At 35.8% G+C, this 17,256-nt stretch overlaps 2 protein-coding genes across 2 annotated transcripts; both read right to left on the reverse strand.

The window, feature by feature from the left end:
- On the reverse strand, positions 4,196-6,143 carry LOC18789679 (macrophage migration inhibitory factor homolog). The gene is made up of 3 exons (XM_007225828.2): positions 5,767-6,143; positions 5,395-5,595; positions 4,196-4,477 (listed from the first exon to the last, which is right to left on the reverse strand). Exons 1-3 carry the CDS (start codon positions 5,875-5,877, stop codon positions 4,442-4,444), a joined length of 348 nt encoding a protein of 115 aa, XP_007225890.1. The 5' UTR covers positions 5,878-6,143; the 3' UTR covers positions 4,196-4,441.
- On the reverse strand, positions 6,694-12,366 carry LOC18791471 (RNA-binding KH domain-containing protein PEPPER). Its single transcript, XM_007223174.2, has 6 exons — positions 11,680-12,366; positions 9,548-9,806; positions 8,707-8,855; positions 8,285-8,623; positions 7,571-7,765; positions 6,694-7,229 (listed from the first exon to the last, which is right to left on the reverse strand). Exons 1-6 carry the CDS (start codon positions 12,088-12,090, stop codon positions 7,044-7,046), a joined length of 1,539 nt encoding a protein of 512 aa, XP_007223236.1. The 5' UTR covers positions 12,091-12,366; the 3' UTR covers positions 6,694-7,043.

The raw sequence follows: 17,256 nt of genomic DNA on the forward strand, positions 1-17,256 counted from the left end.
TCTATTAAGATGCTAGACTGCCTATGTACTCTTGATGGAATCAAACCGACGTAGTTTCATATGGTTGGGATTATATGGTTTATATATATAAGAGCAGTTCCATCGGTGCGCCCAGGCCCGGCAAGGGGGGCCAAGCCCAAAACGGGCTTCCAGATGGCTTTTTTTGCCCAGGCAGGCTGTAGGTCCCACGGGACCGGGCTGGCCCGAAGGTTGAACGAGCTCGAGCCCGAGGTGGATATGACGTCATCGCTGATGCCAGCCGGGCACGCTCCAAATCCTTATACATTTTCTTCTCTTTCTATTATTATTCACTTTATACTAAACATTTTATTCACTTTCAAATTTTATTTATATTTATCATCTTATGGCTTCTTCTATCGAAACCAAAGGGGCATGGAGCACCATGGAAGATGTTTTGTTGTGTGAGTGTTGGGTCCAAATTAGTCATTGTCCCGTCACGGGCAATGAGATGAAATTCTCTCATATGTGGAGAAAAATTCATGCCGAATTTTGTGAAAGATCGGATTCAACCCGTACGAAAATGGCATTGTCTAGTAGGTGGAAAATTCTCAATAAAGAGTTGGGGAAATGGCATTGTCTAGTAGGTGGCCTTGGCTTTGTTGATCAAGCAAAGCCATTGCTGTGGCAACTTGTTCATCTTCTTCTTGCTGCATCCTTTTTCCTTCAGCTCGTCTACGCATTCTTTCTTTAGTTTCTCGCTCTTGCCTCTTTAGTTTCTCGCTCTTGCCTCTCCAAGCATCTTTTCATGTCTGATATTGAGAATGGAGTATGAAATTTAAAATCTGATAAATGAAAATATAGAGAAGATGTGGTGTGAGATGTATGAGATGAGCCTCTGATTTTATAGAGAGATTTGGGCAGATAGAGATGACACATGGCGCGATTTTAGATGGTAAAAATCTTATCTGAAATTTGAAATTTATCTCAAATTTAAATCCGAAAATCTTATCCGAAAAATTCATTCGAGTTATGAGATATGAATTTTATAATAAATATTGACATCTAGGAACCCGAAAATATTATCCAAATTAATTGTTTAGGTTTAAAAAAAAAGGGGGGGGGGAAATAAATAGTATTTGCCATTTGCCAGGGCAACGGGTGGAAACACACCTTACTTTTTGCAAGGGCTGCCACTATTCACATGAATAGTAACAGCCCTTGTCTTGCCCTTTGTTATGGCAAATGAGTGGAAGTGCCTAAAAATTTGTTATTCTTCCTTTATCAAAAGTATTGCAAGTTGTCCAATTACATAAACAAAAGTTTGATAAGTTAAAAAAGAAGAGTATAATTTGGTCTAGTAGTTTACATTTCATTGAAGAAAGTTATGTGTTCCAATCTCAAGACGACACTTGTTTATAAATTTTTTTTTAAAAAGTAGTCTTTACCACGAATAGATTAAAATTAATAGACTTTTTATCACAAATGGTCCCTGAGGTTTATGAAATTATTATTCTTCGTCCCTAACTTTTTTTGTGACACTATGGTCTTTAAGGTTACCCTCCACACATCAAAATAGTCCCTGTTGCTATCTTCTGTCAAATTTTCTGTTAAATTGATGACGTGGCACATGTGTCGAGCTCACACATAATATAATATATTTTAAATATTTTTAAAACATAAAATCCATTAAAAAAATTAATTAAAAGCTAAATTTTTTATATATTTTTTTAAGTATCTGTTTGGGCCCAAATTCGGCACGCCCAAGTCCAAAAGATAGGCCCATGATAAAATTGCCTGCCCAGCCCAAAGACTTGAGAAAAACAAAAAATAGGATCCAGACAGATTGGGCTTCACACCGAAAATGTTGAAAACGAAGCCTCAGCCCAAAGAAAGCCCAAATGTGGAAACTTTCGAAATGGGCTTCAAAGATCAGCCCGTAATTTTTGTTAGGTTCAAACCCAAGGGATCAAAGACACACCCACGTGATTGCCTCAACTTTGAAAAAGTCAGCAATTCCAACTAAAGTTTTAAATGTGAGAGGGACATCTCTGAAACACTGCCAATTGAAGATCAAAAACCCATCTGTGTTCGAGATTTTGCCCCCAATCAATACACCATCTCCCAAGGAATTCACGGATCACGCTTTCTAAATTAGAACGGGAAACAGGGAACCATTCAGAAAATACAAAAGAAAAAGAGCCAAACCGCCATAAAAAGCCCACACAGACGGTGGCGTTAGTTGAATTAGAAAGCTGCCACCCAGGAAACCAGGGAAGGGACTCCTTTAGGAGGTGACTGCTCAGAACTTATCTGCCTTGATTAATAAGAAACCCTTCTTACTTTACATTATAAGAGATCTTTTTGCCGCCCATTATTTAGGATTAAAAATTATCTCCTTAGGAGGATCTCTTATAAAAACGAAGGTAGGCAAAGAAACAAGGACACTCATTTCATCAATAAAAAAAAAAACAAACAAGAAAACAATTAAAAGCTCACTTGGATCCCAAGAGAAAAACAGCTTTAGATCAGAATTCCAAAGTTCAGACTTAGAAAATAAGTCTTCTGAAAACGAGATCCCTCTCGTTACAAATTTGGTTCAGCAAAAGCCAAGACAAACATAGTTTGAGTTTTCGCAAATATGAAAACCTCAACAAATTTTACAGCACAGTTCCAGCTTGCCAAATCCTCGAGAATAGCCACTTCTGTCCCTTCAAACTGAAGAAGCTGCAGTTCTGCCCGCTCAAAAGTCTCCCAAGGCTTGAAGTAGATTGAAGCTCTGCCAAAATTGAACTTTGGCATCGATTTACAGCTGAAGCCAAGCAGCTAAAGTTGTTGATAGCACAGTCCAGCACAAACATACCCAGTCCAGCCCGGATCAGAAGTTTCTACCCAGGCAGAAATGGGATTCCAGCCATATTTTTGTCTTTCTAGAGTTGATTCCTCCTTTCTTAATTTTGTAAAAGGCAGTTCTGCCTGAAACAGTCCACTTTATTATTATCTATTCTGGCCAGAACAACCATTTGATACTGAGATAAATTATGAAAGTCCTCACCAGTCTGAGGCAAGAAAAGAACTTACTTAGGAGATATTCCTCACCCAAATTCACAATTATTTGTTTTAGAAGTCAGTAACTTAGGGCGAAAGTTATCCACTCTAAAAAGAAGTCTGCTAGAATTTACATTGCTAGCAGTGACACGCTCACACACCAAAGAAAGCTGACTTGTCGACCAACAAGTGGTCTCCAAGCCAGTGGGGAACTTCGCCCTTCCACCTCATGAGTAAACAACGAAAACGGGTGAACAGTATCTTTCATGCTTTGTTCAAATCGAATGTGAGAGAGAGGGAGGGTCTGCAAAAGGGAAAGGGAAAGAGAACACAGGGAGGAGAGAGAGATATTTAAAAATATATAAAAAGATTTAAGTTGCTTTTAATTCATTTTTTAAATGAATTTTAAAGTTTTAAAAATATATTATATTATATTTAAAGCCACGTGGCTTTATACCATTAGATGTGTGGGCTCCACACATGTGTCACGCCAGCAATTTAACAGAAAATTTGACTGAAGCAAACGGCAGGGACCATTTTGATGTGTGATGGCTAATCTTAAGGACCATTAGTGTCACAAAAAAAGGTTAGGGACGAAAGGTGATAATTTTGCAAACCTCATGAATCATTTGTGATAAAAAGCCAAATTAATATGTATACATTTCTTCATATATCAAAGCCCATATTACATAATGTAAATAGACTTGATTATGCTTATGCCCACAAACAATGCGTCTCACTTTACATCCCAAAACTTATTTTGCCTCGTTTATCATCCTAAAACCTCACTTTCATGTCTGACTTTGCCCAATTCCGACAACTCTGACCAGAAAATCGTTAGCCATGGCTATCTGACGATGAAGTTGGGGATATTGACCTTGGCCTTTCAAGGTGTGTTCAAGAGGTGGTGCAGCTTCTCCCAACATGATGACTGCTTGGCTGTTGGGTGGGCTTGTTGAAGAAATACATTCTGTGCCGGTTTCAATTTATTTCCTTTTAGTTTTGTCCCTACAGCTGCTCACAAATTTAACTCATTTTCCCCATGCCATCGCTAACAGTGATCTGGAATGAAGGAGGAACCAGATTGGTTCACCTCCACTATCCGATAAATAAAATAAAAGAGAACTTTAGACGACTACTAAATGCAAAAAGCCTAGAGAATTTTAGACGACTACTAAAATGCAAAGCCTTGAGCTCATAACATATAAGCACCATCTAACTTCTATATCACGGTTTAATCAGTTTAAATTTCATGTATGGCATAATACACAACTGGCTATTTCTGATTTGAATAACAGTTTAAATTTCATCAGAGAATACAAACTAAAGAGTTTTCTTTTTACGTAAAAGAAAATTACAACTGAGGAAGAGAAGAAGCCATTAGCCAGCCTCACCTTCTACACTTCATAGAACCATTAGCCAAGAACAGTGGTCATCAAAATGTTGAGCCGTTAAACCCAAAGAAGGGCCGCTGGAACAGAAAAGGATGATTATATAAACTAGTTAGTAGTGGATGAACATATTATTGCTACAAACAGCATTTCAACATTAGATAAATATTCATTTTAATTGAATTATTGGTTTAAATATACCACCCATATCTAACTAAAAACATCATGCTCAAACGATAATCTCTCAAATGACAGAGGCTTGCTTACAAGAATTAAGTTACGGGCTAATAAAGGCATCAATTTATGTGGAAAGTGATTTAACTAACTTTAACTACTTTAGCTATGACCAATTTGCAAATCAACGAGAGGTGAAGATACAATAGGTTCAGTGGATACTTGCTACAGGAGTTCACTACGACAAAAGACTAGAATAGAATGAGTTATTTGGTAGAAGCTTCTTAGAGTCGGTCCGTCTTGCAGTCTGGTGGCTTTGTGACAAACCAAGCTTCTTAGAGATATGTTGTGAATGGACTTTGAGAGAAATGGCATCTCCCCACCCCATTAGTGCACAGCGGGGTTAGCTCCAAGTGAGGAGCCACACTTCAGCCCGAAGTGGCCGTGACCCTTCTACACTCTAGCATTTCATGTAAATTTTATATTAAACTTCTATAATTGTTTGAAAAATATAGAAAAATCTATATTATTGACTTCCCAAGCAATAGATCTGTATTGTTCTGTTCCTTCCCAAGAAATGGAAGCTAATTCTTCCACTAGTTAGGACAATAATCAAATTGTTCTCGTGGGTTTGGAGATAAAGTGCTCTACCACTAGAACTAGAAGTACCACAGAAAAGGGTAAATATTTGGAAGGCCAGATAAAAGTAATTTATGCTTTATGCAATATGAAGAGTAATATTCTACATTTCTAGTATACGACAAGTAGATTGAAGCTGCAAAATTTAGGCAATCTAATGTAACAAACAAGTAATTGGGCTCACCTCAACGTCATAAAATTTGATATAGAAGCGGGAGCTATCGATGGAAAGCTTGGTTTCCAGAATTTCTGCAATAGTTGAACTCAGTTTTCCATTAACACTCGGTCCAATGCCCCCAATGGAGATTAATTCTCCGTAGGCTGCCGGTTCTTCCGTGCCCGCAAATGCCATAGGCACTGACCCGTTCAGCAAAATCATCACATACTGAAGAATATGAAAACGAAAAACAAAGTGAATATGTAATTTATAATGCAAGCCACTAATACCATATTGATAAAGTTTACTATTTCATTGAGTATTTTCATCGAACAGTTTATGTTCATACCAAATACATCAACAAAAAGAACACAAGAGAAGGGAAAAAGGAGACTTAACAGACTCGGGTTTGCCAATGATTTTAGAAACGGCTTTGGTGGCGTCCTTGAGAATGTCAGAGGCCACCACTGCATCCACTGGCAGATTTGTGAACAAATTCAACGTCGGCATTTCTTTTTTCTTTTGAATTTGAGAGCAAATGATTTGAACAAGGCCTTTCTCCTTTCCTAGAATGCCAGGATGAGTGGTTTCAAAAAGAGAAGGTTGTAGATAACGCCCGTTTATATCGTCTTATTATATGACAACTTGACAAGGAATGTTGTCTTCTCATTTCAAACTCCAAGTGCAGCTGAACTGGGACCTTTCAAATAGGTCACATACTTCTCTCTAATCTAAATAAATAACCTGAACTTTGTTGGGCTCATTTCATCCCTCCTTACATTTACATGCAAATCAAACTTGACGCGTATACTGAAATTATTGAAAATAATAATAATTTATACATATGTATCAAAGTGTGATTGCGTTATTAAATCAAATTATTGGATGACTTTGAGTAGACATTTTAGTACAACACCGAAGCTTCAAATTTAGCTCAATCGGATGATTGTTATTACTTGTTTCAACAATCAAACTATCGTTTATAAGATTTGAATTTAGGTTAGGACCTAGCAAAATAAAGACTAAATGTCACTAGATTTGAATTTAGGAATTAGTAAAATGAAGACGGAATGACACTAAGACCATACGGCCATTCGCATATACAGAACAAGATGACGCATGTTATGTTAGTGATCATTCCTTTTTTGCTAAACATGCTTTAAGTATATTTATAAACCATCTTCTCGTAGAAACAGCATGCTACAATTCTTTCTATTGATAATGATTAACATCTCTTCTTATGCGATGATAAATTTGCGGGAATGAAAAGAGGGCATTTGGGTGAAAGGATCAGTTTTGCGATCGTAACAAGCAAATTCAAGAGTTAAAAAAAGCAAAACTATTGCAAATCAAAGTTTGAGAAAATTAACAGAGGACAATAAAAAAAACCAAATGCAACAGCCTCATTTAACTTCAAAATTAATGCTTAATGCACAAATTCATGAAGGTAAACGAAAATCACTACTATTTCAATACAATTTTCTTCTATATCCCTTTCAAGCTTGGCTACCCAACAGATCAAATCTGATGATATCAGATGACATTGTAGACCCCTTTCCTCTGGCAACTTTACAAATGCTACACTCCGGACATCAATTTTTTCTCTAATATGTGGACTAAATAACTTGTTGGTCCAAGCAGAGAAGCCACTATTAGTCTTTCGGTTAGCAATCAAATCAAAGCCTGAAAGTGCTGTAGCCTCCTCCTAGACCAGAAGATCCATACCCACCACCATACGGTTGTGACGGTAATGAAGATGAAGGGTAAGATGAAGCACCTAACTGACTGTAGGATGACCTCATTCCAGTATCTATCCTGCCATAGCTACTTGTAACTGGTTCCTTGCGACTGTTTATAACTTCCTGAAAATGAAGAAGGAAAAAAAAAGCCAGCATGCTTAAACTTTCCAAGCAGGGACCCTATTGAAGTCACAAGTTTTTCATTTTGGCTGGCTCGCCAAATATATGCAAACTTTTTTCTAATGGGAAATTTACAAATAAACCAGGAAACCACCCACCTGTAACTAAAACATCGCAGTTATATAAAGCCTTCATTATTTTTTTATTTTTTGGTAAATATAACTTTAATCTTTAATTATCTCAAAGTGATGTAACAGATCTTTTATATAAAATAAATTTAAAAATTTGTTAATCCCTCATTTTACTAGATATAAATGGAAAAGAAAGATCATTGGTAAGCATACCTGAATCAGTTGCTGAGCCATTTGAACCTGTGATGAGGTGCCTTTTATTTCTACGGTAATTTCATCAGGTAGTCCCCTGCTCTCTTGCACAGTTAAGATGGCTCCGCTACTACGGCGAATGAATGCAATATTCGAACCTTCAACCCCAATAATGTCCTCGGCATAAGATAGAGGAATTTGCATTGTTTGTGCAATCTGATTATAGAATGCAACAGAGAAAATATTGTTACCAAAACTATAAATAGAGAAAGAAAGTACAACAATATGAAGCAGAATATTGCACTCTGATTTGTTTTCAAGAACAATCAGAGTATACATGCAGAAACTGATGTACATAACACAGGCCTGATGCAATCTGGTACACTTTAGGTTTCCGATTGACAACAAATCTTCACAATATGTCATACATCAAGACAAATTATTTCTCAAATAGATGAGTCAGTCGGTAAGACACAAAACCTTAGTTATTCAGAGTCTTAAACAAACTGTATACATTCCTACTGTTTATAATTAAATTAAGTCAAGGACTAGATAGTAACGGATCCCCTACCATCCTTCTAGCAAGGCTAAAAAACACACTTGGCCCCATTTATTTTAATTACAAGTTACAACCAAGCTAGACTGCCTTTGTGTGTTGAGCATGCATGTGAAACCCCAAATGAGCTCATTAAGTAGGAAGTTAAGCTAAAATATGAAACGGTTAGAACAACCAACCTGAGTAACAATAGGAGCACCAGGCCGACCAATCCCTGAAGAACGGATAGAAGAAAGAGAAGGATCTTGTCCATAAATAGAAGGATCTTGCCCATAAATAGATGGATCTTTTCCATAAATAGAAGGATCTTTTCCATAGATAGAAGGATCTTTTCCATAAAGTGAAATGCCAGCGGAAGGGAGTTGTGATTCTAATTGAGTTTCACGATCCAGAAACAAAGATTCCCTTTTTGCTGAGAGAGAATAATTAGTGCTAACTCCCGTTTGAGAAGCAGTATGCAGCAACGATTTGTCAGCCCAGGTATCTGGTTGGCGCTCTTGTGAGATTGTTGCATTGTACTAAAGATGCACATTCCAATAATCAATACATAGCAATGCAAAGAAATGAAATTACACCAGACACTAATGGGAATTAAGCTTACCGTCTTCTCAAAAAGTGGAAGAACACTATGATCAACCAAAAACTTCCTCAGGTGAGCCACTACTGCTTCTACAGCTTTGAGGACCTTTAAAGCTTCTCCCTGTAATTCAACAATCCTTTCTTCTGCAGCAGCATAGAATGGAACCTCATCTGCAAGAACAGAAATAAGTATCAGATGCCTTCCTTGGAGAAGGAAGAAAGGTTTAAAGCATGGAAAAAGGTAAGGCCACTTGAGAAAGAAAATGAATGTGAATACAGGAAAAAAGGGACAGAGACATTAGTTGAATCAAATTATAAAGAATCTGAATACACTGATTGAAGAAGGATGAGTAAAGCATTTCTAAAAGGGATAACGAATATAATCAAGGCTTGTTTTTCAAATTAACAGCTATATCAAATATTTTAAGAGTGGCTGCATAACATGATATGAAGACATACTGTGATTTAGAATCACATATTTACATACCCATCATACATTCCGAAGTTAAAGGACTCTAACATGGAAAACTGACCTAGAACTCAGATGCCAGAAAGGAAAGAGGGAGCAGAATGTAAGCTAAATTACACACTATATTAAGCACATCAATACAATTATCTTCACTAGCATGATCATTAAACCTAGATTACCAATAGAAAATCTAAGCCTCCAAAAGTAAGATCACAAAAGTAATTGGAAAGGAAAACCCATACACGGGAACTTAATTTCATTATAAACCACATAAACAGCAACAAACACATTATACTTTGCATTGGGAAAAGGTGATAAGATGATGGAGATATTTCCAACCATTGATATTCTACTGAATAGAGAAAAGTTGTATTATGCAACAATAAGAGCATACCCCCAGACAATACTCGCACAGAAGCCCCGGTACTCTCCTGTATAGATTTGATTAATGACCCTTGTTTTCCAATTAAATTAATTGCTTGTGTGGATGCTACCAACAAGCGGATGGAACAGAATGCAACTCCAGCAGGACCGGACACTTTTGCATCACCCTCACTATCAGCTAAGCCAGAGATACGTTTAAATATTCTTATTACAGCATCCATTGCAGGGGACAGAGGAGCCTCTGGCTCTTCCCTTCCAGAGATCAGCACCTAAAAAGAAAAGTGTGTTAGAAAGATTTTAGCATAGAATGGTATCACCGTAGACACATGTCTAGTGAAGGGATAATTGTAGACATAATGTCTGGTTGAAGGGATATGCATGTGTGGAATGGTCGGAGGACTGTGTCACCTCAGGAGCAGAACAGGAAAGCAATGAAAGCAAAGGAAACTTCAATCCCCCTGTTTGCTTTCTGTGCAATTTTTTTGAAAAATCTGCAGCTGTTTACGGGGGCTTTTGTTCTTAGATTGCTTTTGTTTTTAAAGTTTTTGGTGTTTTTTTAGACCTCTCTTGTTCTTTGCCACTGTGGACACTTTGTCCATTGTTTTGTACTTTCTCTTTCTTAGTGAAATTTTGTTTCCTATTAAAGAAACACCTTCTACTCCGAATGGAGTACTAGTGAAATTTGAACAATATATCCAACACTAACACAACAGAAATTAACGAAGTTCCAGAGACATAATTCATTAAACATGACTAAAAAGCACAAAAGCGTGTGCAAACGCAGAGCGCTATCTCACCCAAGCAAGTGCAAGGAAGGCACAACCAGTAAATTGTGGAGTGAGACTTCCACAGGTAGAGAATGTACAGAACAAGATATTGGTACAAGCAAGCAAGAAAAAACAATGATGGTTGAAAAAGTAATCAGGGCTGCAGCATTGGTAAAGAAGTTAATATGGCTTCATGATATTGACAACCATGGAAAATCTGTTATGAAGGTATCAAATCTTATTACTATCAATCAGACGATTCTTAGAAACAAAAATACAGATTTAGTTTTATAACTACATGTTTATAAAAATTCAAGACACTTACTCATATTATGCCCATTACTAATAAATTGAGCGTTCGAATAAAACTACGAGCCAGATGCAAAGGACTTCACATGACAACAGGTCATCTTTGCCTAGCAGAATACCCAATACTGATCAAGTGTCATTCTCAGATTTCATATTGTTTTATAACAAGATGTTCATAAAAATTTAAGGCTTTTACTCATCTTATGCCCATTACTAACAAACTGAATGTTTGAATAAAACTATGAGAGGGATACAAAGGATTTTGCTGACAATGGGTCATCTTCACATAGTAGAATACTCAAGAAGTCTTATTCTCAGATTTGAGATTGTATAACCAGATCTTTATAAATACTCACAGCAGTTACTCGTCTTATGCCCATTATAAGCCTATGAAACAGATCCAAAAGATTTTTCAAACATGGATCATCTTCACATAGCAGAATACCAGACACAGATTGTCTCATTCTCAGAAATCAGAGACTAGATGTTTATAGAAAGAAAAAAATAATCGAGAGAGTTACTCATCCTATGCTCATTGCTAATAGATTGAGTGTTCGAATAAAACTATGAGAAGGGATCATCTTCAAATAGCAGAATACCCAATACTGATTAAGCCCCATTCTCAGATTTCAGATTGTTTGGGGTGCCTTTTAGAACCAAAAACCAAAACTTAAAGCCCCACTCCCAAAAGACCATTCCCTTCATAGCATTTTGTAAGCAACAAAACCTAAGCACCTAAGAACCAAATACTAGGCACTAGACTTTAGCGGTTTCTATTACCTCATGACACAAATACTATTGAATTTGCATGATTTAAACTTAAATTTTCAATTTTTAATCTCCTCAAACACTTTAGCAACCCCGAAGCATAACTAGAATCCCTAAATAACCATAAAGCCACAATTACACAGACGACAGCACAATTTCTAGCACCAACGGAAGCTAAAAAGCACAAACCCTAGAGCTCAAAACAACAGCAGCAAAAGATAGCACGTTTCATAATACATAACAAGAAGAACCAAAACGAGTAAACCCTATACACAGAGAGAAAACAGGCACAACTCACGATGCGATCAGGAGTTCCAACGGCGCCGTCGAGGACCCGAATGCGAGCTCGGGTCTCCTCACACATCTTCTTAATGAGCTCGCCTTTTCGGCCGATAATGCTACCGACCTTGAGAACCGGCACAATTAGCCGAAACACACAGTCCCCGGGCCAACCCGGCCATCTTTTATCGGCGATTGAGGTGGCATCGCCGCTAACGGTCGTTGTAGTTTCCTGGGCGCCGGGCTCCGGTTGGGGACCGGAGTCGGGTTCGGGATTTTGGTTCGGATTGTTATCTGCCGTTGCGGTGGTGGCTGTTTGGTCGGACTCGGGTACGGTTATTGAGGCGGTAGTGGTTTCGGATGCGGGTTGTTGCAGGTCGGGTTCCGTAACCTTCGCGGAGCCGTTCTCGGTGGGCTGGGCGGTGGCCATATTCTGTAGAGAGAGGGGAGGGGGAGTGTGGTTAGGGTAAAAGGTTTTATTGGACAGTGATGCCTGGAAACGGAAGAGGGGTTTTGTTCTTGCAGCTGGGTGTTGCAAAACAAAACTATCGGTTGTTTGGACTATGGACTATCAATATGGATGGCACGTGCGGGAGCACGTGAGCTCACACTTCTCCGACTCGAAGACCAAGAGCACAAGACTTCCAGTTCTATGTGAATATGTGCAGTCGATATGTACCTCCATCAAAAGAAACAATTTGTGTTGTATGTGCATGTTTAAAATTTATAACAATAAAATACAAGGATCGCGAAAAAGTGTGTGCAATATGATGAAGATTAAAGTAGAAAGAAACCAGGGGATGAGAGTAGAATTATAGGAAGAAAAGGAAAAAAATAGCGAAATAGCACGCATGTATTTGATATCTTTTGGTACTTTCTTAAATAAGTTTGGGGGCAATCTTGTTAGGAGAAACTATCATTTTACTAATATATCAAGTAACGTGTAAGAACATGCGCTTTCAGAAAGGAACAATGATTGTAAAAAATTGCTAATTCCCTATAAACTAAAGAGCAAAAGGAGAAATTCACGTAGATCAATCGGCGAGAATTAATTATCTAATTCTATACATAAGCTTTTTTGACAATTCTCAAAGCTACAAAACTTATTATGCACATTTGAACTCTAAACGCATTCTAAAATAACTTTTTGCTAACACCACATCACTCCAATTACCTTCTTTTCTAGCATTTTAACTCTGAAAGTCTTCATACATCCAGCTATCTCCGATTGGGCTCTAGGATTTTCTCTCGCCATTTCACTATATTAAAAAATAACTATAGTATTTATGATTCCCTAAACTAAGGGAGTATGATTGGAGTTCAAATTTTATAGAGAGCTCTTAAAATAACTTTCGTATGTTTTTAACTAAATTTTAACTAAAAAAATAAGAAGCATGATTATAGATACTCTAAGCTAATAGCTATCTTGAAAAGAATATGGCATTGCGTTTGGAATTTAGCATAACTAACCTTTTCAATGCCACATTCCAGAAACTCTACACTCTCCATCAATTGTGTCTTTTCTTGAAATTACTATTTTATGACAATCATATAATCAAACATTGTTTTATTTTATGAAAAAGATAAACTAGAGTTCAACTTTAATCTTATAGCTCCATCAGTGGCGGAGTCATAAAATTTATCAAGAAGGGTCAACCTTAATTAGCGAGAGTGAAAATTTTGCCTAATTGATTGACTCATTTGTTTTAAAAAATCACAAGAAATCTTAGAAATTATGAGGTGTGTTTATGTGTTAGAAAAAAGATGCTACTAAAGCCAAGAGGGATTTTGTAGTGTATTTAGTTGAGTAAACTCAAAAGATGAAAAGGATCAGCCATGTAATATAGAAAATGATTGAGTCAAATGTGAGAAGGGTCAAGTGACCCTTGTGGGCCTTCATTGGCTCCGCCCATGAGCTCCATCACTTGATTATATCATACTATTTAAAAAATTTGCACTGAAAGGTTAGACATTTAATCTTAAAATTAAAATAAAAAAGCATAGAAACTTAAATCCAACTATTAAATTGGTTTATGAAATCTCTAGTATTGAAAAATATTTTTTTTTTCCTTCTTTATATTGATGATTAATTTTTATTTACATGTGCATCATTATTTTTCAATTTTAATTAAGCCGAGCTAAACAAAAACTTGACCTCATTTCAAAAACGAGTTGAGCCGAGCTTGAGCACAACTTTGTTTGAGTTTGAGTCAAGTTTGAGCTCGAATAATATCGTCCAACCTTGATGTTATTGGACATCAAAAACCTTCTTTTGAATCCAAATCTCCATTTGGGTTTAAATTTAATTTGCTGCCAATGAATTTTTTATTTCAACAGTGTTACCTACCAAGAAAAAGAAAGGTGAACCAAAAGGAAATCTGTTTTCAATTTGAAGATTAACCTGTTTGATAGAAAAAAGTGAGTTGAGAGGTGATGAAAAGACTCGTGATTCAATGATGATTTGGTGTGCTACTCTCTCTCTCTCTCTCTCTCTCCATCATGTGATGTTGAAGATAATGCATGCTCATCATCAAAGAAGAAAAAAGAAGAAAAAGTTTGAAAATAAATGCGATAAAACAATAATACTGGCCTAAACTAATTGGCTTCCCGTGCGAAGGAATTAATGAGTCATGAAATTTCCAATATCCTAAGCTCACACTGTTTATCCAATTTCAAGGGCTGTGGGATTCCCAGGTCACCTTGTGAAGATAAGGGTGTGGTCACTCAGTCATTCTTTTGATGAGGAGGATATGCTCTTCTCTTGCAGTCTTTTAGACTCTTGCGGTCAGAAGAACAACGACATGCCCTTGGCCCAGTTGCTGCCTCTTTTACCATTTTCTTTAAATTCTTCCAAATTCAAACTCCTTTTCAACATGCTCTCTATTTTTTATTTTTTATTTTTTACACTCACCATTTCATATTATTATTATTATTTTTTTAAAAAAACCTTTTATTTTTACCATTTTGTCCTGGGGATTCTAAGAAAAATATTTTTTTCGATCTCAATTATTTGTACTTCATTTTTTTTTTCTTTTGGGCTGATTTGACTTTCTATTCATTATTATTATTTTGTGAATGAAGAACTTGTTTGTTTGTAGTCAGTTGTTGTTGGCTCTCAATGTTTTATATTCTTGTGTGTATTTGATATTGGCTGTAGGTCATCCGGAGTAGCAAAGGTCCGCAAAAATGCTTCTCCAACCTTCTTGTTTTTTTCTTCTTCTTAATTTCATGACTACAGATTATTACTTCCTCAGGTTTTCGGTGTTTTCAAATTAAAATGACAGTAGGTTGTAGTTCAATTGGTTGAGCTCCTCTACATCCACACATTTGAGTAAAGGTTAGAAACCCTAGCCACCCAATAAATATTTGTGTAAACCATCCTCCCCAATTATTTGTTAAAAAAAAAAAACCTTTAAAAAAATTTAACAGTTATTTTGACTTGAATTTATATTTTAATACATTAATTAAAAGAAAAAAAGTACACAAAAAAGAATTTATGACATCTTGTAATGGAGGAGAAAAACTTAATTGCAACGGGAATAACACTGTTTTACTATTCCCGACTAATAATGCTATGCCACTTGAAAGTATTATTATGCGTTTCATGACATTATTAGCCGAAAATAGCAAGACAGTAATATTCCAGTTAAAAACGTCAATTTCAGTGTTATAAATTGTTAACTTTTATTTTATTGTATTTTATTGACATAAAACTTTTATTTTATTATAGAATCTAGTAGCTATGCAGATATATAACTCTCTCTTTTTTTTTAATTATAAAAAAAGTCCCATAGCAGAAAAACTCTTCTTGCTTCTTTTTTTTTCCTATAAATATTTTATGCATACACATAACCCTTTCATTTAGATATTCAAGGCAAAAAAAAAAAAAAATTACCTTCCATTTTGTATAGCACCAGATGCCAATTATCTGGATATTGCGGAACATATCTTTGAAAAGATAATTCGAGTAACCAGAGTGAGAATCCAAAAAAGCGTCATACATGTTGACTTTTATCATTTGTCTCCTATAAAGAATAAATATGTATTTGAATATTTTGAGAGTAATTCTTCTTTTATTTTCATATTTTGAGAGTGGAAAGTTCACTTGGAATCTCTTTCAACAAAATAACGAACGATATCATTACATAAATAATTAATTAATAACATTATATATGTGCCGCTAAATAATAGAATCAGATAATCGTTACTTAATTACAGTTTGACAACATATGAATTCAAATTCAAAATATAAGAATAGTCTGTCATTTTTGTACTGATGGATGATTATCCATCTTTTATGGTGCAAATTCCATATATTTGGGTGTGGCAAAAACCATAAGAAATTGATATTGTAATCTCAAAGTTATTGAACCTAATAAGCTCAACGTATGATTGCCATGGACCGCACATTAACATTGCAAAAGACACCAAAAAGGTTCAAATCATTGCTTTCCCTATTTCTTGAGACACGTGAATATCTTCCAACCCATAAAAGAATTCCAGTCAGCCCTAAAAATCTCAAGCACCCAATCAGACCTTGCCACCTCAGCAGATAAGAAAAGGGTTTCCATAAAATCTCAAGTAACTTTGCAGTGGGGCATGGGTGGCATACTTAGAATCATCCACACAACACAACACATCCATGCTTGTCCCATGGTTAGGATGAGAACATCTGGATCACCAGTTTTCACCACATGCCCATGCCCTTTTATCTTTTTTCAATTTTTTTGTATCTTATTATTCTAATTATTGTTTTTTCTTTCTTTCTTTTCTTAAATCCATTAATGCCCACTTTAATTATATATTTTGCTCAAATTAGGAAGCGAGATGAGGGTTTTCTCACACTACTAAAGCGCCGCAGAAGTTCAAACTTAGTCAAAGCCATTTTTTACTAGACTACCCCCGATTGACAATTATATTTGTTTTCATTTACATGAATAGTTTGAAGTTCAAATTATATCACTAGAATTTTGCTCATACCCTAGGGATAGAATCATAATTGCAATGTGACATTCGATTTGGTATTTTGAGTGAGAGAAATAGAAAATGAAAAGGTTAGCAAGTAACCAGAGAATTCATATTTAAAAAATGATTTTATTTAAATTAATGAAAAAACCTTCTCTTTCTTTCTTTTTTATTTATTTATTTTTGTTTTGATCACTTGAGAAAGCCCGTTTAAGTTGTTCTCAATGATTGGGTTGTTGATCGAATCACATATAAAACTTGTAAATAATTGCCCAAAAAAATATAAAGGTGTGGTTGCATGTGATACATCTCATTCATGTAAACACAAGTGGAGTGAGAAAACTCCAAAAAAAAAAAAATCAATGTTTATGTTTTTAATTTGAAGCAAAGGATTTCAATCAAGCCATATAGAAAATAAAAATCATAAACACAATATATTTTATCAATAACCATTTGAACAAAGTTAAGGCCAAAAGAAAGGCATTAGAAAAAAGCTGGAACTTGACAGTTTTATAATTTTTTTTTGGGTTTACTTCTGTATATATCTTTTTATAATAAAACCATTTCTTCTTTTTGAAAAATTAAATATGAATCTTCACTTCGGGCCCGGTGGAGCTTGTTCCAAACGAGC

This window comes from Prunus persica, chromosome G1 (genome assembly GCF_000346465.2).
Source record: "Prunus persica cultivar Lovell chromosome G1, Prunus_persica_NCBIv2, whole genome shotgun sequence".
In the NCBI taxonomy this organism is placed as follows: domain Eukaryota; kingdom Viridiplantae; phylum Streptophyta; class Magnoliopsida; order Rosales; family Rosaceae; genus Prunus; species Prunus persica.

Bases quoted from the DNA above. Each gene is read 5' to 3' on its own strand.
- LOC18789679 (XM_007225828.2), bottom strand. From the start codon at position 5,877: ATGCCGACGTTGAATTTGTTCACAAATCTGCCAGTGGATGCAGTGGTG. The intron at 5,596-5,766 runs GTTAAGTCTCCT...CATATTCTTCAG, and splicing joins TCATTGGCAAACCCGAGTCT to TATGTGATGATTTTGCTGAA. The intron at 4,478-5,394 runs GTGAGCCCAATT...TTTCTGTTCCAG, and splicing joins TCAAATTTTATGACGTTGAG to CGGCCCTTCTTTGGGTTTAA.
- LOC18791471 (XM_007223174.2), bottom strand. From the start codon at position 12,090: ATGGCCACCGCCCAGCCCACCGAGAACGGCTCCGCGAAGGTTACGGAA. The intron at 8,856-9,547 runs GTATGCTCTTAT...CTGTTCTTGCAG, and splicing joins TGTGCGAGTATTGTCTGGGG to ATGAGGTTCCATTCTATGCT. The intron at 8,624-8,706 runs GTAAGCTTAATT...GTGCATCTTTAG, and splicing joins TTCCACTTTTTGAGAAGACG to TACAATGCAACAATCTCACA.